We start from the raw sequence: 26,563 nt of genomic DNA on the forward strand, positions 1-26,563 counted from the left end.
ATATATATACACATACATATGTAATATGTAAGGCACTTGAGGAAAGTATATGAATTTTCGTACATACAGCTTCTTCCTAATTACACATCTGAGAAAGCGGAATGAAGAAATAAATAAAAATAGATTTTCTCTACCTCTCGGGGAAAATGAAAAATGTGTGTACGCGATATGAAGTATATATACTTACTTCAGCGATGTATCCTCCTCTGCTTTCAGTTATCGTGAGAACGCCCAGAGGCTTTCGAAAGCTTACCGTGATCGACCTGCCACGCCGTTGGAGACGGCGGTATGGTGGACGGAATACATCGCCCGAGGCAATGGCATTCCTTACTTACGCAGCGAAGGCGCGGATCTACCCTGGTACCAGCTGCATCTCATCGACGTGGCGCTCGTTTTGATTATCGGGTTCGCGGCGTTCATCTACATCTTCTTCCGGCTGATCAAGCTGCTGCTGTCGCTGCTCAAAGGAACAGCCGGAAGCCAGGCTGGGAAGACGAGCAAGCGGAAGAAGGACTGATGACAGACGCGTCGAAAAATCCGCGATTTCCAAGTGAGGAGACGAACAGGATTTTTTTTTAGTAAGAAATACTGTTGACTAATTCGTACAAATTACGAATAAATTTAGAGAGGATATAATGAACGGATAGAAATAAATATCGCCATCGCGGAAGATTCATCTGTCAGAGAATGATATTGGAGGAGTAAAAGAGTGTTGAAGTCGTTTTTTATATTATTAACTCTTTTGCTTTAAATAATTCTAGGCGAAATTAGAGGAAAAATGTGTGATAAATCCACGTCGATTGGTTTTAGCTTAATTATTCGATCGGCAATTTCTCTTATCCGACCTTAAAACCTGGCGTGGAACAAAGTCATTTAATTTCTGGATAGTTCTGCAGTATTTTATGGTATCCAAGTATAACCGTTAACTGAAACTCTGTCCGAGCAGATGGTGTAAAACTTATAGTTTGCGAGTTTTTCTTTTTTTTTTATTATTTTCTCCTGTTTTACGACAGCGAAACTATCCTTCATTTTCTCCCAACTTGCGTGGCATTAAGCATTTGTTCTTTCATTGTGATTGCAATCGGAGTTAAAGTTTATTACTTTCATTGTTATGTGCAGTGTGTCTAGTATAAGCTCATTCCTTACACATACATTTCAAATAAAATTATAAATTTTAGATAGTTTATTAATTTTGAAAGATTATTCAAACATTAGCTTATGTGTCTAATTTAATAAACCTTTTATAATAAAATACTGTGTCTTTAAGATTAAATTTCCCTTTAATGCATACATACATATATCCCAATTAAAATTCATCAAAAAACAAGAAAACTTTAAATATTTACAAGCTGATCCATTTCGAATAGAGAAGTCTATTTTAACAAACCTTTTATAATAATATACTGTGTCTTTAAGATTAAATTTCCCTTTAATGCATACATACATATATCCCAATTAAAATTCATCAAAAAACAAGAGAACTTTAAATATTTACAAGCTGATCCATTTCGAATAGAGAAGTCTATTTTAATAAACCTTTTATAATAATATACTGTGTCTTTAAAATTAAATTTCCCTTTAATGCATACATACATATATCCCAATTAAAATTCATCAAAAAACAAGAGAGCTTTAAATATTTACAAGCTGATCCATTTCGAATAGAGAAATAAAACAAAATAGAAGAGAAAGAGACGGCATAACACAAAGTGTAGGGAGCAACCGGAAGCATAGAGAAACAGAGAGAGAGAGAGAGAGAGAAAGGTATACCGAAAGATTGCAAGGAGAGAAAGGAGAATAATACAAGGGGTGGAAAAGGGGGATGAAAATGCCGCGAGAGCACGGGCAGAGAGACGTACGAGAGTGAGGCAGCTTTGCGGGCATTAAGGGGTATTTCCCAGGTGGCCGTGTCTCCCACTGCGTCAACCAGCTTCCGTCCTCCCTCACCGGTTGCAACGGCAAGCAAGAACCAGGACGGGGACTGTCGAGTTTACGACGTTGGCGGTGGCGGCGTCGTTTGCAGCGACGCGATGCCGTCGCTCTTTCTCGTGCCACCTGGCTGCAGGCGGAGCGACACCCGGAGACACCGGTTGCAGCGACAGGCTGCTGATACAGGGAGACCGAAAAATTTCCCAAATTTTTTTCCCAAAGTTGACAAATTTATATTGACGGAAAATTCGGCGCGATTATCATTATGCTAATAAATGTATATTTCCGCGAAAACAATTTCGAGAATTTTAATGAAAATTTCGAGCCACCGAGGTATTTAATATCGGGAGAATTAAAAAAATTTTTTTGACAGATAGAGAGAGAGAGAGTAATTTCGCGTGCCCGTCGAAGGAGGATAAAATTGATATTAATTAAAGAATCTCGCAAAATTTACAATCACCCTGTATAAACCGCGGCGAAGAACGACAATGGCAGTCGCTTTTCCGGGAGAACGGCTTCGACGGCGACGCGACAAAGACGGATCGCGTGAGCATCGCGCCGGATTAAATGCGATTCACCTCGGTATACAGAGCGCGGATCTCGTCTCGGCTCCATCGCGGAAGCGGAGGCTTCTCTCTTTATCCACGGGAGCAGACGGCGAGAGTCTTCGTAAAGATACGCGAGACGGTAAACATCGGCTTTCGGTGCTGCTTGGGGGCACTCGCGTGGCGATAATCGCGCGATTATCTATAATCTGAACACTCCAATATTTCTCTTATATTCGGCTGTCTATATTGTTGGCGGGAAAATTTTATGCAAAAAACATCCCTCGTTGATTTTATCCCCGACGGATTTATCGGTCAATTTGTAGATCGACTTTCTTTTCACGCGGTTGAACTTTCGTTATTTCAACCCTTAATTTTAAGTGGAATTTTAAGCTTCATTTATAAGATTATTCAATTTGACATGATGATGTTTAATATGGATTATATTAATTATGTTTGTTGATGTCTGTCGATTTTTGGATATATGATTAAAAGGATCTTACTTAATTAGATTTGATCATTTTTTTACAAGTTATGTACGGAAGCTATCGTGCATTTTTAATAATAAAACAATAGATTTATTATATTTATTATATTTGTTATATTCGACTTTATATATTTTTTCTCTATTCACATTTATATTTTCACACAATCTTTGATTTTTTCTCGTCAGTGGGAAATCTCTCTTTTCGCACAGTTTTCTCTTTTAATCTGGAGAAGTGTGTCCCAGATTTTAAATTCGCGTAAATTCCGTCACGAATTTCCTCTGTCCTAGACTAGATTGTAAACTTAAATTATTGAGAAAAATTATATAAACAGAATAAAAATATACGTCCCACTTTATTTTTGATTATAATTATTTTGAGAAAAGATGAGTAATTGAGAGATATGTACGTAAATGCATATATGATGTACACGATATTAAAAAATGCAGCTTAAGTCAGAAATTACTATACATTTTTAGTAAGTGCGAGAAACAGAGGGATGCATCTTCGATGAGTTTCAGAGTTAATCAGGTGTTATATAAGCTTTCGTTATTCCAACCGAAGTACACAGTTGAAAAATTCTGTCAAAAACAGATCACATGTTCCAAATGGTCCACAGAAACTTTTGTGTTAATTTAATATGGATATGTTAAATGGAGATACAAATATTGTGTGTGTTAATATTTTAACACAAAATAAATGCAAAACTTCAAATAATTTAAAATAAATTTTGTGTAAAATTAACATACTTTTAATATAGAAATGAACAAACAATATGTTTTAGATTTTATCATCTCCTTATATTATAAAATAGAAAATCAACAATTTTTTCTGCAAATATTTTAACAGATAAATCTTGTCACTAATAAAGCAAAATATATTTATTGTGTAAAATTAAAAATAGATGCACTTTGTGTTATTTTTGCATTTTTTTTCAGTTGTTTTAATAATTTAACATATAAGTACAATTAACAGAACAGTGATATGTTAAATTAACACATGAATGTGTTAAATATTTAACACAAAAATTTGAACAAGAAAACAAATTTTTCTACTGTGCAGCGAAGAAAGAACGCGAGAGAGAGAGAGAGAGAGAGGGTTCGAGATGCAATTGACGTTGCATATCGCGACGCGATAAAAATAATGAGAGTCATGACTTCACGACTGTGACGACACGAAACGCGTCGCGGCGTTTTCATTTCACCCCCGATTCAGGCTGTTGCACGTGACGTTCAAAAACCCCTTAAAACGCACGTGACACTTTAATCGAATCACACAGCGGTGCGCCGCAGAAAGCCGGCGGTATGCGCCGCTACGTGCAGCGATTGCTGCAGCGGCTACACCGCCGCAACGCGACGGCCGAATGATGCCTTTCAACGTATGAAAGACCAGTTTGCGGTCAAATTTGTTCTTTGCCGTCTGCCTTTGATTATTTCGGCGACGATTCTATACGCTTTGTACAACAAGAAAGGAAAGCAGATGCAAAACTGGGAGTGGAAATCAAATTAGATTTTTTAATTTGTCAAACACCAGCTGTGTGTTATCATTTTTATATTTATTACCTACTTTTTATATACCTTTAAAACTTTAAAAACAATCTTTTTAAGAATAAGTATCTCGACAAGGATTTGATTTTATTATCGAGACTTGTATAAATAAAATAATTTTTTTTCCTATAAAACTATTTGGATATTTTATCAAAGAGAAATTTTGTTTGACAAATAGCAAAATATTTTGAAACAGAAACTGGAGCATAAAAGAGAAAATGTATATTTTTTAACGAGATTGTCTGTAAAATATACAAGTAACAAAAATTTGTTTTTCCTTACGCAAAAGTCTATCTAATAAAAGTCCGAGAAAGAGCATAAGAGATAAGTCAATTTTTCTCATTCATCTTTACGCTTTGATGCATCGACTGCGCGTTTACGATGCTTAAAACGTTTCGTAAAAGATGCTCGACGCTTCAATGGAATCACGGTGAATACCGTCTAGCGGGATTTTTCATACGATTGCGAGGGCTGACTTGGAGTTGCAACGGGGTAATTTCTGGATGGACGGAAAGTAGGTCGACACAACGTCAACTCTTTTCCTAACTTTTGCTTGTCTCAACTGCGAGGAAAATTTAGTAAAATCGACGATTGTGAGAAACTACATATGTCGTACTACGTCAAAGTCAATATATGTATTTTAAGCACAGCAAGGAATTTATTTATTTTATTAAAATAATTTATTTAATATTATTAATTTTATTAAAATAAAATAAATAATTTAAAAATTTATTTTATTTTAATAAAATATCGAAAATGTAATTAAGAAAGAATCAAGAAGATTGAAAAATAAAAGTTATAACTATATAAAATTAAAAAAATTAAATAAAATAAAATAATGATTAATGGCCACGAATAAATGATGTCATAGTTTCTTATTTTCCGTCACAAAATAATATAGCGAGTTTTAAATGTGCAACACTGCAAGGCGCAACCGCGTCATGTTAATTTTCTTGTATTTAAGTTAATGCATTTTTGCGAGCATCTTTTTATATTTGTCTCTTTTTCAAGCTCTCTCGCCGGTAAAAGTACTTTCTTCAAAAAGTGCACGTGCGCAGAAGCGTGTATACTGAGCTTTATTGGAGGTGTATACTGAGAAAATTTTATGAATAATTGTATATCTTGCTTAAGCGAAAAAGTTATGCTATCGTATAATCGGGGCGGTAAAAAATTTCAACGCCGCGCTTTTACGCTTCTTTCGTCATTATTGTATATATATATATATATATTGTATATATTCATCATGCTTTAATTTATCCTGATAAAATTATAGATAACTTAACTCCGTGTTTTTCGACTGCACTCTGTGTTACAATAATAAAACTCTTCGCGTACACCGGTGCACGAAACCTTTCGTGACTCGGATAAGAATAGACTACCTAGATAAAAAACGATCGTAACTTTTCGCTTTATTCGTCGTTAGATTTTAATTTTCGAGTCAGCGCGAGATTCACCGCGCTGCTGAAATATTTTAAAACCTGCGATGTTGCGAGAGAATAGTTTACGGTTTAATGTGAAAGAACTATAACTTAAAATATTAACTTTTATAGAACAGGTTGTTAGAGATTTTAGCTCTTCTTTAAATCACTTTCTCTCCCTCTCTCTCTCTCTCTCTTTAAGTTATATTTAAAAACAATATATATTTAATTATATAAAATTAAAAGAAGTTTTGGAATTAATATATAAAAATAAGGAAAGATTGTAACAGAGAACGTATGAAATCCGGAATTTTTCGTTGCGAAAAATTCGCAAATCAATTTGTTCGTGTTCGCGCACATTTTTTTTGGCAATTGTTTCCCGAAAGGAAACAAAGAAATTCAAACGCTCCGCTTGAGATGGCATTCGATATCTCAAAAATCATCGTTTTTTGAAGTTGCGGGAACCCATCAGTATGAAGAGTAGAGCGCGACGAATCAAATTGATTCACGCACGGTTACAGGACGCTGCAACAGGCTAACCGTTTTTTGAACGATGGATAAAGTGGCCTCGCGTTCCCGTCGTGTCATTTCTCGCTCGTTTTAACTTGGTTGATTGAATCATGAGCGTGGTTCGGCCCTTTTGCTCGCATTCCCTGGGGGGCCCAGCTGCGAGTCGATGGGCGAGATTAAGTTTGGCCATCTGATGAACTTTGATCGTTCAGCATTCTACCTTTTTTCATTCGATTTCGAACCCTACGGGCATTTTTGCACAGCTTATATATCTGCTTTTAGACTCGTCGTGTTTTTATTATACGTGCGCGAAATTATATTGTTTTAATTTTCGTGAATTGTGGAATATTTAATTTATTGCCTTTTGAATATATATTAATTAAATTTTAATAATAAATTATGCGATAATAATATCAATGTGAAAACAGAGAGAGGGAGAAAAAGAATGTATATAATTATTATTAAACTGTGATTAGGTATTTCTAAAAAGTTCACGAAATAATTGATCGTAACGTGTATTTTGTGTCAATTAATTTGATTAAATGTCAAGTTTACAATTAAACAGTGACGGAAAATGAAAATGAAAAACTATTATTGCTAACAGCCGACCTAAAGTTCATCAGTTTGCATCGAGCAATATATATTTACGGCAAGAAACCGACGCGAGATTTTTGCTCCTATTCCGCTATTAATTGCGTCTCGTGCCTTCATTTTGCGCGTTTCTCATATCACCGAGAACTCGGAGTGACAGTACCGTTGCGGAATTTCCGTCGCTGTAAAATTATTTACGGACTCCATAATTCGTTGCCCTTTACAATTATAAAGTTCAGTCTTGAGATAACTTATTTAAAACTTATTTTTAGACGTATATAGCAGCGCGCGCGAGAGAGGAGAAATTTGTACGAACAAATTTCTCCTCGCATTTCCGCGAGAACGTGAAGCTTTAAAAGGAAAATGTAAAAGAACTTGATAAAAATTGTTACACATTGTGAGCGGGAAAAATATTCACCAAACTGTTATTATCGCGTGCAACAAATTCACGAAGCGATCTCGCGTATTTCATGAATTAAACACGTTTATTTTTAAATCCGTCTGTTTCCTGATTTTACCAATTGATACCCGATACATTTTATCGACGTATCTTATCTCGAGAAAATAGACGAGACATCATGTTCAACGTTTTATTCGCGACCGATATATGTATAAGTATCGATAAGGATGTCGTTTGATATCCCAGGATTGCTATCGAGAAGCGAAATCTCCGACTCGCCCAAGGTTCAATTTTCTTAATGACTGGAAGAGACGTCGGGGACGAGATATACATACATACACACATACACATACACCGTTCCCTTGTCTATGAAAATGTAAATACCCGATCCCGAGGGGGCAACAGGTGCTCGATATACCAGTCGCGCGATCCGGGCTTCGTTCTCCTGGCCACGGTTTCCTAGTGTTGTCTCTTCGCGTCGTCTTATGCGCCTTATAACATATAATCATGTTTTTGTCGCATTATTCATTTCATCTAGCTTTTTGCCCCGGGAACTTTGCTTTTTGTGCTCGCGCGCGACATCGCTCCATAGGAGTAATTTATGTAATTAATAAAGCTTGCGATTATTTTTATAAAAAAATATATGTGTGAAATATTATGACAAAAATTCCAATTTTTGTACATTTTTTCGTTATCTCTACTGCATTTGTTTCTTTATTATTAGTTACGGTTTTAAATCATAATTATACTAATGACATCAACGAATATTAATTAATTAAAAATTTTTTTTAATTTTCTGGAATATTTATAATAATACATATATATATATATATGTATATGCACACATGTACACAATTTAAATCTATATTTTTTAATTAATAACCGATGGATATTAATAAATTGTAAGCAATTATTTATAATTTTAAACACACACTTCTTTACTTTACTTTGTAAATTGTAATACTAGTATGGTCACTCACTGTAATGAGGAAACAAAAATAGAAGATTTACTTAACTGCTAGTGCTGACCAGCATTGGTAGAGCTTTACTACAGGTAACTTAATGCATAAAAAGTAGCGAGAGGAGCGTTACTTTTTGTTTACTTTCACGAGCGGCTCGTCGGCACGAGAGTGTATTTATGTAAAACTTTGAAAAGATTTCAAAGAAGTTTTTGTTACGTACCTTCACGTACTTTCTATACCTTTTGTATGTACACCAACTTTGCGAATAAATTATCGAGGAAATGCGGAACGATTATATACTCGATGAGGGTAATCGATGCGATAAAATATCTATCGAGGTAAATCCTGCCGTTCTAATTATACGAAAAAACATATATAAATAAATGTGAGAAAAAGTAAATAATCATTATTTCCTTAGTATTTTTAATTTCTGCGTTTGTCTTCCAAGAGATCAAATCTTCTATATTAAATAGTATCCCAGACCTATCGTATCGCACGTTAATGGGAGATTCCTGGGGCAATTTGGAGACGATTTTTCCTCAGTGAGAATGTCGAGAAAAGTCATCATTTTTTTAATGTTCTCAATTTTTGAAATCATGTATCTTTGTAACTAAGCATTAAATTAAAATTCCATTAAAGTAAACTTTATCTGAAATTAACTAAAGAGCAAATTTATTTTCACAAGGCTTAGTTTACAAAAAAAGCTTTTATTTTCAATCGTTTAACAAATATTTAGTTCAAATGAATCATTTATTTGAAACAAATTTGTTTTAAAAAGAATTATTTTCTTATATCAAATAAGTATTTTTTATATCAAATAAATATTTATTCGTTTCAAATAAATGATTTATTTGAACATATTGAACTCTAAATATTTCTTAATTTAACAAACTTTTTTTTAGTCTGCCTGGACATTTTCGTCTCAGAAATCTCCCATTAACGTGTGATACTGTACAATTATTTTTATACGATTTGCAATTTTGAGCTTACACGATTTCGCGTACGTTCGAAACTTGATATTGAATCCGATAAAATTTGCGCACGTACATATACAGTTAACGACTCTAACGCGAACTACCACTCTCCTTTAATCCGGGTCATTTCATACCAACTCCCTGTAAACCAACTCTCGTGACCGGGGATCGGTTGCGACTTTTGACTTTGAATCGCGTCGATTTCATCGGGGAACATTTGTAGAGAGCGAGCAAAGTGATTGCGGCCACCCGAGAGTCGGACCGCACGTCGATCCGTACTACTCGCGGATCCTGAGGAAAAGGACTCTCTCTCTCTCTCTCTTTACATCCCTTCTCGTTACTCCTTCTCGTTGCCGTTTCCCTTTGCCAGCGCGCGGTTAAGACTGTTTATTCGAAGCATCATACTTCGAAACGAGGGCAAGAGAAGTGGAGCGGCCGGCCGGCAAAAGGAAGAAAACCGAAGCAAGAGACGAGGAAGTTAAAGATTAAGAAGTGGGATGGGGAAATGGGAGAGATTGTGGACCGCCGTGGGGAGGAAAGCCGCAACCCTCTTTCGTGTTGGCGAGCTGTTAACGTCGGATGGCGAAGTTACAGATTGCCGCGGAAAAGAGTACACGTCGTTTCGCTTCCTTCTTTGTCCGCTTCAGCTGGGATCGAACCAAAAACATGCGATATACGTCGGGGTATGTATTCGTTTCTCTTTACCACGGTCTTATATACAGGTCAGACACTCATTAAAATGAAGTATGAAAAATGTCATATAATAATATATTTCACTATTTTTAAATCGTTTAATAAAAACTATTCTTAATATTTAATATTTAACATTTTTTCAATCGCACAAGCACAATTGAAAAAAATGTTAAAAATAATCACGGTTAAATATTAAATATTAAGAATAGAACAAGATTTAACATAAAACTGTCAAAATAAAAAGTTTCTGAATTAGTCTTTTTTTGCAAATCTAAAGTGACAAATCTATAAGTGACAAGAAAATAACTAGAGTGTATGACGTAAAGTGTCCCACCGAAAATATGCAAGTAGATCTCGTTATTTGGAGACAATTGTTCCTCGGTAAAAATATTGAGGCGTCAATAATTTTTGAATTATAAGCGATTGAAAATAAAAGGTTTAATACAATTTTACTTTAAGATTTGGATTTTAAAGATACACGAGGACAAACATTGAGAACATGCAAAAATGATGGCCTTCTCGACATTTAAGAAAAATCGTCTCCAAATAACGAGATCTACTTGTATATTTTCGGTGTGACACTTTATATCAGATATATATTTTTAATAATAAATATTTTACTATATAAGAATAAAATATTTTACAAACAATGAAGTTTAATATTTAGCTTTAAAATCTATTGAATATTATAATAGAAAAAAAAGTGTGAACAAATAATTTAATTTAATTAATAATTTTATTAATTTAATAATTTAATTTTTTTTTTTACGAATTATAAAAATTCCCAAGATTCGCCCGATTAATTAACATTGTAAACGACTTGGTAGCAACCCGATAGAATTTATCTCGATCTCGATTCGAACGTGTGTACACGTGTAAACGCCTAGGACAGCGTTGGAGTTTCATACTAGGGGTATCGGTCCCCTAAATTAAATCACGTCGATCTTGCGCGAGAGAGTATCAGGTAAAAAGCGCTTACGCCGCAACCGCTGTCCGTGTCGGCGATATTAAAAATAATGGCGTGTGTGAAGGCGCAGCCTGGGGTGGTATATATCGAGCACACGCGGGACGTTGCTGACACGTGCGGGATTTAACGACGTTTCGAAAAATTCCGTGGCCCATTGATCCCGCGTCCCTGGCTTGTCGCACGTCCCATCTACGTGGCGCCGAAAGTATCGCCGTTTTATCAGCCAGTCGGTAAATTTTCTCCTCGTCGCCAACGTCGGGGAGTGCGTATTATACCCTCGCAACGCTGGACGTATCGCGATAACTCAAATCTCTCAGGCTCTCCCTCGCGTCTCGTCGAGAGTATAAAATATTCCCACCCCGGCTGGATCGCGATTGTTCGCACTCGATCATGCGGCATTCTCGGATTGTCTGAACAATGATTTCGCCCGATTGAACAAATTCGAAGTTATAAAATATTCAGGAAAAGAGAGCGCTCTCTTCTCTTTATTCTTTAAGCATCTTACGCAATTTTCAATCTACTTTTGCTTAGTCTTGCGGAATCGGTGATTTCGATATTTCATTCGGGATTGTGATTTATTTCCTAGCGTTTGTACAGAATGTATATTTTTCTTTCTTTGTCTTCCACAAAGAGCTTTTTTTATTTTTAATTCCTCTCCACTTTTTTTACGACGGTTGATCGTGTTGCAGAAATAGCCCGGAGCCAAAGTGTTTTTCACCCCCATTCCCCTATACTTCGATTTTATTCTAAGCAATTTGCAAAGATTCAATTAACGGCGGAATTGATACTCGAGGATGCGTGTATCGATTTCGTTATTGATCGATGCGTTCCGGTACAAAGTGCTCGTACACTCGGAATAATGTGAATTTGCGTTTCCGGCACTATCTCGAAATATCTGCCACACCACGCCAAATGCGTTTAGATCCTCTCTCCTGCATCCGGAAAGCTCGACACGTGTCCCCTGTCCTTTCCCATCGCCATTCGCCATCGGGAAACGAAGGCCAATTGGGACGGGATCTGGAAAAATCCGAAGGAATTTTGCGAGCGCGTCCAGTAGAATTTATGGACGGCTTTAAATACCACTCCAACTCGCATCCGTTCTCCGTCATCCGTTCTTCATCTGCTCGAATTTTACCCTCGATTGTCGCAAAAATTGTTGCAAGTGTGTTTCAAAAGAAATATAAAAATGTATAATTAATACATATACATATATCTTATTTCAGCTTTCTTTTTTCGTGTGTTTAAAATTTCTATTAATGTGTGTATATATTTTTTTATACATATATTAAGAGGATTTTGTATATATATATATATATATATACGTTCTTCGTTTCTGCTCAAATTTTCCTCTCGATTGTCGCAAAAATTGTTGCAAGTGTGTTTCAAAAGAAATATAAAAATGTATAATTAATACATATATATATATCTTATTTCAGCTTTCATTTTTCGTGTGTCTAAAATTTCTATTAATGTGTGTATATATTTTTTTATACATATATTAAGAGGATTTTGTATACGTTCTTCGTTTCTGCTCAAATTTTCCTCTCGTTTATCGCAAAAATTGTTGCAAGTGTGTTTCAAAGAAAATATAAAAATGTATAATTAATACATATATATATATCTTATTTCAGCTTTCATTTTTCGTGTGTCTAAAATTTCTATTAATGTGTGTATATATTTTTTTATACATATATTAAGAGGATTTTGTATACGTTCTTCGTTTCTGCTCAAATTTTCCTCTCGTTTATCGCAAAAATTGTTGCAAGTGTGTTTCAAAGAAAATATAAAAATGTATAATTAATACATATATATATATCTTATTTCAGCTTTCATTTTTCGTGTGTCTAAAATTTCTATTAATGTGTGTATATATTTTTTTATACATATATTAAGAGGATTTTGTATACGTTCTTCGTTTCTGCTCAAATTTTCCTCTCGTTTATCGCAAAAATTGTTGCAAGTGTGTTTCAAAGAAAATATAAAAATGTATAATTAATACATATATATATATCTTATTTCAGCTTTCATTTTTCGTGTGTCTAAAATTTCTATTAATGTGTGTATATATTTTTCTATACATATATTAAGAGGATTTTGTATACGTTCTTCGTTTCTGCTCAAATTTTCCTCTCGTTTATCGCAAAAATTGTTGCAAGTGTGTTTCAAAGAAAATATAAAAATGTATAATTAATACATATACATATATCTTATTTCAGCTTTCTTTTTTCGTGTGTCTAAAATTTCTATTAATGTGTGTATATATTTTTTTATACATATATTAAGAGGATTTTGTACACGTTCTTCGTCATTTGCTCAAATTTTCCTCTCGTTTATCGCAAAAATTGTTGCAAGTGTATTTCAAAAGAAATATAAAAATGTATAATTAATACATATACATATATCTTATTTCAGCTTTCATTTTCTCGTGTGTCTAAAATTTCTATTAATGTGTGTATATATTTTTTTATACATATATTAAGAGGATTTTGTATACGTTCTTCGTTTCTGCTCAAATTTTCCTCTCGATTTATCGCAAAAATTGTTGCAAGTGTGTTTCAAAAGAAATATAAAAATGTATAATTAATACATATACATATATCTTATTTCAGCTTTCATTTTTTCGTGTGTCTAAAATTTCTATTAATGTGTGTATATATTTTTTTATACATATATTAAGAGGATTTTGTATACGTTCTTCGTTTCTGCTCAAATTTTCCTCTCGTTTATCGCAAAAATTGTTGCAAGTGTGTTTCAAAGAAAATATAAAAATGTATAATTAATACATATACATATATCTTATTTCAGCTTTCTTTTTTCGTGTGTCTAAAATTTCTATTAATGTGTGTATATATTTTTTTATACATATATTAAGAGGATTTTGTATACGTTCTTCGTCTTCTGCTCAAATTTTCCTCTCGATTTATCGCAAAAATTGTTGCAAGTGTATTTCAAAAGAAATATAAAAATGTATAATTAATACATATACATATATCTTATTTCAGCTTTCTTTTTTCGTGTGTGTAAAATTTCTATTAATGTATGTATATATTTTTTTATACATATAATATTATATTAAGAGGGTTCTGTTTACGTTCTTCGTCATCTGCTCAAATTTTCCTCTCGTTTATCACAAAAATTGTTGCAAGTGCATTTTAAAATAAATATAGAAATGTATAATTAATACATATTCACGCATATATTTTATTTCAGCTTTCTTTCTTCGCGTGTATAAAATTTCTATTAATATATGTATATATATTTTTATACATATATTAAGAGGGTTTTGTATACGTAAGAGGATTTTTGTAAATTTATTGTAGATTTATCTTTTTATGTCTAAATCGTAAAAACAATCGCGAGGTGCTCCTAAATAATCCTCCGGTAATACCGATATTTGTGATTCAAATATTTTTCCACTCGATATGTAACGCGTTCACTTCGCATAGCTTAGCGCCGTCAACGCGATTTTGTTTTATCGCTCGCTCCTTGGACGTCCGTCGAACCACGATAATCGCCGTTCCTCAGAATGTGCCTCCTCTCGATCGAGAAGGACTTTCAGGTCACTATCGAATTACTTATAGGGTGTTTTTTCAGTCGGTCCTTTCATCTGGAAAAGGGTCGCCGGAATTAAGAGCGTTTATCTTCGTCTAAAAGATTGAGCCACTCGAGAGGAACTTTCGGAAAGCCAATCGACGCTTACATGCCTCGCAAATCTCCGGCGAATTCTTTTTCTTCTCTCGATCAGAATCGCGCACAAGAACAAATTATACCCCGTTGTTTTCGGTCGTCAAGTTTTGCTACTTCGCTAAAATTTCGTTCGGAAAATTAGTTTTGACTTGTCAAAACTATTTGCTGCTTGAATTGGTTTTATATCCGGTAGGATTACAATCAAGACTTTCAAACTTTTCTCGTTATAATATTAGGATAGAATATTGAAATATATGATTTATGGTATAAGAAAAGTTAATTAAAAATTCATTATATTTGAAAATGGAGAAATAAATTATATATGTAAAAATAATCTATTTAAGATATTCTGTTTGTAATTGAATTAGTTTTTTTTACCTAAATATACGTAAAAGCTGCTTTCTGAAATAACTATATTTACGAAGATCAAATTTTATTACATAAAGCATAATTAATTCCAAATGTTCTTTAAATACGTACATATTATTTTTAAGGATTACCTCGAGATTCGCTTTTAGTTATATATACATATATACGTATGTACTCATATATATATATAATCGTAATATATTTTAAGTAACTACCGGGCCAAATATATAAGCTGCGGATAACATGATTAACTAAATTCGCTTTTTATTCATGTAATATCTGACAAAAAAGGAAGAGACAGAGAGAGAGAGAGAGAGAGAAGACGAGCCGCGACTAACTTTAGTAAATCAAGGTAGTCAGAGAGCTATGAATTATGATCTGCAATCTAAATTAATTTCGCCAGTCACGCATTAATCCTCGCGAGAGAACTCCCGCGCTTTTTCAACTCTCGCCGCCGCGTTTGAAGTCTCCGCCACAAATCAAAAATTCTGTCTACCGTCGCGAAAAGTCTTCTTGATGAAGCCGCCAGTCCACGCTGGCAGTCCAAAAGTTAATGTCAAAAGAGCCGATCACAAAGTCCGTCGTATCTCCTCATTTCGGAAAAAACACGACATTGACGAACAGGCTGAAAAGCAGCTGAGAAAAAAACAGCTGACTGCCTGTCATACGGGATGCAAAGGTAAAAAAGAAATACAGCACACATAGCACACTCTTTCTGTAGCGTCAATTTGAACTGAAACATCCCAACATTTAGTGTTTGCTGTTATCTAAATAAAATTATATAGATGATCATCTACATGAAGCTTTGGCGTCATCTTATCTTTATATAGATAATAAAAATATGTTTTATCTATATATGCATCTTATTGCTAGATAAACAAAGTATTATTTTTACTAAATTATCTAGAATAATTTTCAGATAATTTTGATTTAGAATCATAGCACTTAAAAATACTTAAATGGTAGAACTTAAGCAGTAAGCGATAAAAATTTATAAATAAAAATATGAATACATATATTGTTACATCCTTTTTATAATTTACATTTTTTTTATAACCGTTTAACCGAATTATCATATAATTTTATCTTTCATCTAGATATATTTTACATATTTTTATCTCATCTTTATCCAACTAATTTAAAAATCATCTAAGCACAACACTGAATGGGGTAGAAGAGAAAATGAAAGAGAAGAATATAATAAAAATATGTTTTATCTATATATGCATCTTATTGCTAGATAAACAAAGTATTATTTTTACTAAATTATCTAGAATAATTTTCAGATAATTTTGATTTAGAATCATAGCACTTAAAAATACTTAAATGGTAGAACTTAAGCAGTAAGCGATAAAAATTTATAAATAAAAATATGAATACATATATTGTTACATCCTTTTTATAATTTACATTTTTTTTATAACCATTTAACCAAATCACCATATAATTTTATCTTTCATCTAGATATATTTTACATATTTTTATCTCATCTTTATCCAACTAATTTGAAAATCATCTAAGCACAACACTGAATGGAGTAGGAGAGAAAATGAAAGAGAAGAATATAATAAAAATATGTTTTATCTATATATGCATCTTATTGTTAGATAAACAAAGTATTATTTTTACTAAATTATCTAAAATAATTTTCAGATAATTTTGATTTAGAATCATAGCACTTAAAAATACTTAAATGGTAGAACTTAAGCAGTATAAGCGATAAAAATTTATAAATAAAAATATGAATACATATATTTTTACATCCTTTCTATAATTTACATTTTTTTATAACCGTTTAACCGAATCACCATATAATTTTATCTTTCATCTAGATATATTTTACATATTTTTATCTCATCTTTATCCAACTAATTTGAAAATCATCTAAGCACAACACTGAATATAGGAGAGAAAATGAAAAGTATTCCACGAATACGGAAAAATTAGCGAGCGAGAAGGGTTCTTCGAGAGCGCAATAAATGTGTCCTTGACTCGGAGATAATCTCTCGCGTCCTCAGCCTTTCGACCAGGTTCTTCCGGATCAGTTTCGGTCCTTTCCGTTCCGCCGCGTCTGACCCTTGCGGCGACTTTATCTCCTTCTTGTTTTCAACCACCCTCAACCTCCGAGTCTCAACAGCGCGACACGGGGTGACTTTCTTCCCTCCCTCTTCGACTTCTGGCACTCTCTCGCCACATCCCCGGGTTCTCGCTCCCCCTTTTCTTCCCTCGGTGTGCTCTTTCCCTTGCGCCTACACGCCGCCCCGAACTTGAATCCAATTTTCCACATCACATCCCGCAAAAGTTACTCCGCGGCGGAGCAGGAAGCAGCGCGACGCACAGCTCCTGTGCACGAAGGAACGGCGAAACATTTTTATCTTCTCTTTGCTTCTGTCCTCCCTCACTCTCTCTCTCTCTCCTCTAGACCTCCCGAAGTAAAACAATTTCGGAACATATTGCCCCTTGCTTTTCCCTCGCACTCTCGAGCACGCCCGACTGCCATGTCGTCCTGCTTATTCGACCCTCGTGGAAGACGTAATAACGCGTGTACCACTATACCGTTTTCCCGTAGTTTCCCTTGTTTTCGTCCTTCGTCGTCGTCCTTGTGCGCTTTTCGACACGCAAGAAATCTCCCGGGAAAAAAAAACCGCCGAGCAAGCCGGCGAATTAGAATTGGCCGGAAAATTAATAGTCGCTTAATTCGTTAATTTCGAGACGGATAAACGTCGCGAGTTGAAAACATTGTTACGTGTCTCTGCGGTTAAAAGAGAAAAAGGTAAGAGTGTCCGACGAATATTTTTTAAAATTTTATATGACGTAAGGGTCCACAGAAAAAAAGGAATCCTTGATTCAAGTGTATTTTTATTCTCGAACGCTATTTGATTGATTTAAGCATAGAATGCTCTTTGTAATCACAAATTTTTATTTGCCTGCTTAATAATAAATAAGTTTGTGTAAAGTATATTTTATCCTTAAGATATATTCTTGTTTTAAAAATCGCATATGGTAAAAACAAACTTAATTTATAAGTAAATTTCAGTTTTAACCAAGAATATTTTGCACTTTGTTTTAAGAATAAATTATCCTTTATCCAAAATTATTTATATTTGGCGCTATTATAAGGATAAAATATACTTGAATCAAGGCATATTTGCATTCTTTCGAGGATACTGTTTTTTTCTGTGTCGTTAATATTATGTAAGGAGAGTTTTGGAATAAAAATATCGCAGACCAAAATAAGACTCCGTCGAAAGTCTATTGTAAATTATTATCTTCGTTAAGTTAACGCACCGCACAGAAAAAAAGGAATCCTTGATTCAAGTATATTTTTATTCTCGAACGCTATTTGATTGATTTAAGCATAGAATGCTCTTTGTAATCACAAATTTTTATTTGCCTGCTTAATAATAAATAAGTTTGTGTAAAGTATATTTTATCCTTAAGATATATTCTTGTTTTAAAAATCGCATATGGTAAAAACAAACTTAATTTATAAGTAAATTTCAGTTTTAACCAAGAATATTTTGCACTTTGTTTTAAGAATAAATTATCCTTTATCCAAAATTATTTATATTTGGCGCTATTATAAGGATAAAATATACTTGAATCAAGGCATATTTGCATTCTTTCAAGGATACTGTTTTTTTCTGTGTCGTTAATATCGTGTAAGAAGAGTTTTGGAATAAAAATATCGCAGACCAAAATAAGGACACAAGACTCCGTCGAAAGTCTATTGTAAATTATTATCTTCGTTAAGTTAATGCACCGCTAATTCAATTAATGCGCGATGCACATTTACAGAAGGATAATTAATTTCAACTGTTGCGGCGTCCAGGGTACCGTAGGCAAAAGCTCGAGAATTTCGTCTGCCATTTAGCTTCTGCGGTTAGGCACAAACCGTCTAAATACGGTGAGTACAATGAAACTTCGTGACGTGCCCAGCAGCCATCGTATCTCAAATATTACACAGCTAGCGAAATAATAACGAACTGAGGAGGATAGGAGGACCAACACCCGCCTTCTCTCTAGATGGATTATAAATTTCTAACAAACCCCTTCCTACACACACACACACTCTCTCTCCCTCTCGCAAGTGGACCTTAGTTTTTAAAAATTTTAGGATTTTATACTTACTTTTTAAAAATTAAATTTTATTATGTTTTATATAAATTTAAATTTAAAAAAAGAATTAAAAAGTGTAATAATTTTTATAATGTAATTTTATTAAATATTATATGTTACAATGAGAATAAAATTTTAATTGCGCATTACTTATTAACTTTTTCAAATATTAATTATTTTGAAAACTATTTTGTATACATTTAAAATTTGTTTTTTATATATTATAGATCTCTCTCTCTCTCTTTCTCGCAAGTGGATCGCAAGAAAAAATGTTACATAGTGTGCAGCGACTTGATAAACCCGAGCTGGAAGATACGTTCTAAATAATACAGAAATACAACGTGGTTATTCCCTATCGGGGATACAAAACTGATGCGGATTTTTGCTCGTATTTTTCCGTCCACCAATTCCCGAATATAATGGACGGTTACGCGGACAAATTTATTTATAGAAAATCTTTGTCGAATATCCCCTGTAATATAGCGCGCGCTTGGCGCAGACGGGTATATTTGGCGCTGTCACATTACGCGTTTCCGAGTTAATGGATTGTATTTCTTGCTGCTGCACCGCCGCTGTGCATTGTCGTTCGCAATACTCGCCGCTGGGTGAAAGTTCAGAGCGTTGTCGATTTAAAATAATCGCCGCGCGACCAGAATTCGTTTCGCGTTAAATCCAGCAAAATCGGAGCATTTAATGCACGCTGTTACGTCAGGTTTTACAGTTTATTGGAAGGCACATCGATAGAAAAAGGACGGGGAGAATTTATTGTATTTCAATTCCGCTCCTAAAAAGGTACCTATATTATTTGCGAAACGTTATTTTAAAATTTCTGGCATTATGGAGGTATTATATAATAAAAGCGGGAGAAGGAGAGAGAATGAGAGAAATTAATATTTATACATCAATAAAAATGGAATAGGAGAAATATGATATTAATCTTAACCAAACCGTTTGCTTAAACAATCATCGATAAATTTTAATGCGACATATGATTTGACAGTGTAATGAGAATCCCGTAAATCCGTATAAACTCGCGGATTCGAACAAAATGATCAAATGCAATTCGCTCTCGCGAATTAATATCGACTGTATCCGTCCGCTAATAATAATTATCCGGTTATGACCAATATCGGCAGTTGTAATATTATTTATTCGCGCCGTCGTCGTGATTGACGGTTAAATAATTCCTCCTTCGAGTGACCCGTCGTAGATTGCGTGTAAATTGATCCCGGGGAAAATCCCAACCCCTTCCTCGAAACGCGCGCGAAAACATGACCGGGCAGCGTCGCGAATGATTAACACCGGCTCGTTAAAATGACAGCAGCTCGCCGGGGTTGTTTTCCCAGGGGACGGTCAATCCTCTCTCTCTCTCTCTCTCTCTCTCTCTCGGTCACCGCGGAGTGCGCGCAGAGAGTGTAGTTTGCAAAATGGCTGTCGCCGTGGAATATAAATTAATTTGTTAAAGTCTTTACGCGAGGACCTGGGACAAACCACCAGAGGCGCTAACGCACAAATAATCTCGTTGACGCCCTCCGGGAGACGACACAGAGTTCGCACCGGTAGGGTATTAAAACTTACGTCGGTGTTTTTATTTACGTTAGAATTTACATGGAAATTGTCCGCGCCAGGAAGGAGGAGAAACGCGGCCGAGGACGGACAATTAAAACGAGACGCGATGAGTCTGATGAATCTGAATCGCAATATATTCTTGACATATTCCGCGCGAGGCGAACCAAGAGAGATCCCAGGAACTGGATTCGCGAAAGTGTATAATATCGTCAAAAACTATGTAAATTTCCATGTACATTTCGCACGTTCCATTCTCACCGTGTGTTTAATTAAACGCGTTGATAATTAAAAATACGAAATGTTGGAAAAGGTTGTGCTTTTTTTATTGGCGAAGCGAAGAAAAGAATTGGAAATATTTTTTCATCAAAGTGTATGTAATGTAAAATATTTAATTGCGTTATTATATTAAACAGAATGTTAATAAAATGTGCGAGCGCACGCACACACTTTTTATCGATATATATTCTATTGTTAAACCCTCGCGCTAAATAAGCGAAACAAATTTACGGAATCTCGTAGCACAAGCGCATTACCTGCATGTCTGGGTCGAGCTGTTCGCAGGATCGGCCAGGATAGGAGCGGATTGCGAGGACTCTGAAAGGAAAGGCGCTGTAAACCGTGCAGAGAGAGAAGCGATAATTAGTTCGTTAGAGGTGCTTTGATGCACCGCTCTGACTAACCAATCTAAACGCGCAAGACCCTTGACTTGTTTCGCGTTGTCTGTAAACGTCTATATATGTGTGCGTGTGTGTGTGTGTGTGTGTGTGTTGGCCGAATCTAATTTGCTGCTATTTGCTTCAAAGGCAAAAATGCACAAGTAACACCGAAAGTCGGAGAATATTTGCCAACGTGATTTTATATCAGTATATATACCTCTTCGTATATATGTGCAATGTTATTGTAATAGAAAATGTAATATAATTGCATCGATTGTTTTCAGAAATAAATTAAATTGAGTTTCGCGAGTTTGAAATTTAATAACAATTTTCACAAATTTCCTCAAAAACTCTCTTTTCAGCCGCGATTTCATTCACGTGTTATAATTTTATTTTAATTTTAATTAAATTAATTTTCAATTCCTTTTTAATATCGAAACGATCAGGAGTTAAAGGAACGTATATATAGTTATTTTCAATTTCGAGTATAAATGTTTCTAAAGCACGTATCAAAAATTACATTCATTGTTCTGTTGCGAGAATTTGTCAACAACAAATCTGACATAATAGCGATGCACTTTGAGAAAATGTTCTCTCGTTATTCTATGACTGGAGCATCGCCATACGCGTCATTTTTAACACCAATTTTCGATCGCCTGAATTCCTGGGGTAAACGTCGACCGTCTGCACGCTTTTATCGTGTGTATATCATCCGACAACCGCGTCAGTTATGAATGACGCTCTATTAAGTTTCTTCGTGGTACAAGGTTACGACGAGGAGCAAACGCGAGAAAAAGGAACGTTATCGATGGTTAACGCGTTGTTATCAAGAATGTACACGATGGTAAAAATGCTAGTGGAAATGGAAATACTTTCTTATAGTGTGTAGACTCTAGAGATATGTTATTTAGCCCGGAAAAAGAGGTACCCGAAAAAGGTACAAAAATATTTTCAAAGAATTAGAGTTAACAAATAATAATTAATCAAAGCGACGAACTCTATTTATATTATTAATCTATGATAACTCACGTATATAAAGAGTGAGTATTAATGAATCAATAAATTATTTATTTATCAAAATTATTTGTGTATTAATTATACACTAATATTTGTGGATTGTAAATAAAACCTCATTTTGACATGACGTTATATTGATCCAAAATTAATTCTACAACCTATACTAACAATGCATTTAAATGTTCTATACGCATAGTTTACATGTCAACAAGATTATCTTTGGTAAAGGATGCAGATAGATAATTACATGCCTTACCCGACGTCAGTTTCGATATACTAACAAAATATGAATGGGAGGTGAGCTTCCTCACCGCACACAGATATTCTAATAATTTATTACTCGAATTAATCAATGTAATTTTTTTGCTTTACCACCCTTACTAATCTGCACGATTTCATGCCTGATAGTCGGGACACGCTGCACAGTCTGGTGAACGAGGGAGTGAGATTCTGTATATCGTGTATATTGAAACATGCGCGCATAACACACACTTAATTTGCATTTATTATAATGCCGAGCGGCGGTGCACGCGTGACTATGTCGTAAATTGTTAGTTTAACTGGGCTATCAACGATATATCGAGTTAAATTATTTCCTTCGCCTCCGCGCTAATAGCTGATTAACAAGCGCGAGCGTGACCGTATGGGGCTTGACACAATAAAAGAAATAAGGGACAGGGAATAAACGATAGAAAGCGGGAATAGGGAATAGAGAACAGTTCAATATAAAACATATAATTTCGATATAAAATAGGTATATAATTTTCTTTTATATTAAACTGTTCCTTATTTTCTACTCTTGTTTTCTATTTAATTTTATAATATTTTATATAAATTTTAGATCTAAAAAATATTTAAAAAATTTAATTATTTTTGTAACACAATTTCATTTTATTGTATGATACGAATAAAATATTAATTGCATTATTGACTTTTTCAAATATTAATTATTTTGAAAACTATTTTGTATACATTTAAAATTTGTTTTTTATATGTTATAGATCAACCCTTTATATTATAGAGCTCTTTCGTTGTGCATCGTTTCGGTGAGTGTAATATTACAGGTATACATATATATATACAGGTATATATATATAACATTATATGCAGATTAATTATCAAAAATTAACTAGAATGCAATTCAGGAAAAAGAGTAAAGAAACTATATATTAACTTTATATAAAAAAATTTAAGAACTTTATATGTTAACTTTTTAATTAAAACAATTAATTAACTTTTTCAATTTAAAACAATAAATAATTTTTTTTAAAGAACTAAAAAATATATGCAAAGCAAATAAAAGTATTAAAATTTCTCGTTTTTTGTTCATGTACATTTTACATACTATATTCATGAACCTGGTAAAACTTTTGGACGATTATTCCTGTTATATATTAAAATATACAAGCTTAAGGGCTGCACAAATAAAAAGCAGGAAATGGAGAACAGAAATCAAGAACAGGATATAGAGAACAATTTAATATAATTACATATGAAATGTACTTTAATAACACAAAATAGAGAAATTTCATTTCTTTACCTTAGCACTTACTTTTCTTTTGTTCCTTTATTCTGTGTTATTAAATTATATTTTATATGTTTTATATTGAACTGTTCTATATTGTTTTTCTATAGTGTTTTATATTGAACTGTTATATTGAACTATTTCTCTGTTTCTATTTTCTATTTTAATTTCCCTGTTCTTTATTTCTTTTATTGTACGTAGCTCTAATACGTACTTTCAATGTTCTGCAATTATCCCAAAATGCATAAAATATCTTCTGGATCTTAAAATAAAAATATTCTTTGACGATATAGAACGAAACAATGAATAATTTTCTTTAAAGAACTAATAAATATATGCAAAGCAAATAAAAGTATTAAAATTTCTCATTTTTGGTTCATGTACATTTTAAATATATTTAATCATGAATATGATTAAAACTTTTTGACGAATATTTCCGTGTTATATATATTAAAATATACAATTTATATATTAAAATATACGATTCAGTCATCTTTTGCGTCAACTTAAAAAGGTAAGATATATACGTATATTTTATTCATGATTCACGGCGCAAAATTCAATAGCGCATCAATAACCCACTTTATCGATTATATAATACCTGATCGGTATATGCACATTTCACTTATATATTTAATCATGAATATGATTAAAATTTTTTGACGATTATTTCTGTGTTATATATTAAAAATATACGATTCATTCATCTTTTGCGTCAACTTAAAAAATGAAATGCCTTAAATTACCATGAACGAAGGTAAGATATACATATGTAGATATACGTACATTTCATTCACAATTCACTGCGCTAAATTTAATAGCGCATCAATAATTCACTTTATCGATACTTTATTGGTTATATAATATCTGATCGCTATATGGACATTTTACTTATATACGTATGTTTACTTATACATATATTTAATCATGAATATGATTAAAACTTTTTGACGATTATTTCTGTGTTATATATTAAAAATTTACGATTCATTCATCTTTTGCGTCAACTTAAAAAATGAAATGGCTTAAATTACCATGAACGAAGGTAAGATATATCTACACATACGTGCATTTCATTCACGATTCACGGCGCAAAATTCAATAGCGCATCAATAATCCACTTTATCGATACTTTATATCAATTATATAATACCTGATCGGTATATGCACATTTTACTTATATATTTAATCATGAATATGATTACAATTTTTGACGATTATTTCTATGTTATATATTAAAAATTTACGATTCATTCATCTTTTGCATCCACTTAAAAAATGAAATGGTTTAAATTACCATGAACGAAGGTAAGATATATCTACACATACGTGCATTTCATTCACGATTCACGGCGCAAAATTCAATAGCGCATCAATAATCCACTTTATCGATACTTTATCGATTATATAATACCTGATCGGTATATGCAGCTTGTTAAGTCTAAATTATTCAACCGTACCATGACGGGGCATTCGCTTCGTAATGGGAAGTATTCGCGCGATGCTTCGCAAACGGGGGTGAAAGAACTCGTTATTTTCCCCCATACGTAGCCATCAGGAACCGTCATGCGCGAGTTCGTAAGTGGCTCGATGTCCGGAAAGCTTCTCTCCGAGGCAGGGTTATGCCACTGGCTGGTACATGGGCACGTTCGCGCAATAACGGTAATCGCCTCAATAAGTATCTACCCTTTCCATCGAGCGCTACTCTTCGAAGTGGATTATTAGCTTTTATTCCTCCGCGCCGAAAAGTCACGATAACCGCGTAGATACAATGCATTAACGCCGCCGAATCGCCGATTATCAGACTATCGTGCTTACGTGCGAGTTAGTTAAAGACATGTCTGCTCACGCTTCAAGTGAGAATTTCGGAATAGCTGCCGGAAACGCGATGGTCATTTCCGCTCACTTTACGATCGATAAAATTTCGTCTACGGTGATCCTAAAATATATTGAATCTCTTAGTGCAAATTGTCAATAAACGTATTAAAATATCTGATATGATTATGTCATATTAAACAAGTTCGCAATATTTTATTTTAATTGTTTTAAAAATAAGAATTTTAATTGGCCACCTGGTAATCAGTATAGCGTTAGGTATTTTAAATGTTTTTTGAGATATTTTTATGCTCGAAACGAAAGACTATTCCATTAGAATTTTTCTGCATTTTTTAACAATTAAATATTCTTTCATTTTTTTAAGAGTTTTAGTCACTGGAGGTGAGAATTAATTTTTTAATAATTTTATGCTCACTCGTTTCGAAGTTTTATCTTAGATTCTTTTCCAAGGTTTATTTATTTTTTATTTTGATTTGATAGAACATAAAAAATCAAATAAAAAAAAAAAAAATGCGAAACAAGTATTAAACGCGATAAATTATAAGAAATTAAGAATTAAATTTTGATAAAGTCGCGAAATGAATTTAAAATTAAACGACTCACGTTTCTACATGAAGGCGCTTTAATTAATGTAGATAGCGATATAGGGAATAATACTCTAAGCGAGAGACTACGAAATAGATAATTAAATAGATTCTGGTTAACGTTCGACGCTCCCAGTTAATTAAGTGCGAGCAGAAATGAAGTTTAAATGAGAAAAGCGT

The 26,563-nt window shown here is 33.6% G+C and overlaps 1 protein-coding gene across 2 annotated transcripts in view; it reads left to right on the plus strand.

Annotated features, from left to right (window-relative positions):
• LOC114944027 (UDP-glycosyltransferase UGT5) overlaps positions 1-23,585 on the plus strand; it is a 72,161-nt gene extending 48,576 nt beyond the window's left edge. The window contains exon 3 of one of the 2 annotated variants that reach the window (XM_029319730.2): positions 23,440-23,585. In XM_029319730.2, the coding sequence (XP_029175563.1) occupies positions 23,440-23,488 (49 nt within the window). In that variant the 3' untranslated portion in view covers positions 23,489-23,585. Of the gene's footprint in view, positions 1-216; positions 1,178-23,439 lie in introns of those variants that run through there. The other variant, XM_029319729.2, reaches the window with a different exon arrangement.
• The last annotated feature ends 2,978 nt before the right edge of the window (positions 23,586-26,563 follow it).

This window comes from Nylanderia fulva, unplaced genomic scaffold, assembly GCF_048542155.1.
Source record: "Nylanderia fulva isolate GAGA-0341 unplaced genomic scaffold, ASM4854215v1 Scaffold20, whole genome shotgun sequence".
Taxonomy (NCBI): Eukaryota; Metazoa; Arthropoda; class Insecta; order Hymenoptera; family Formicidae; genus Nylanderia; species Nylanderia fulva.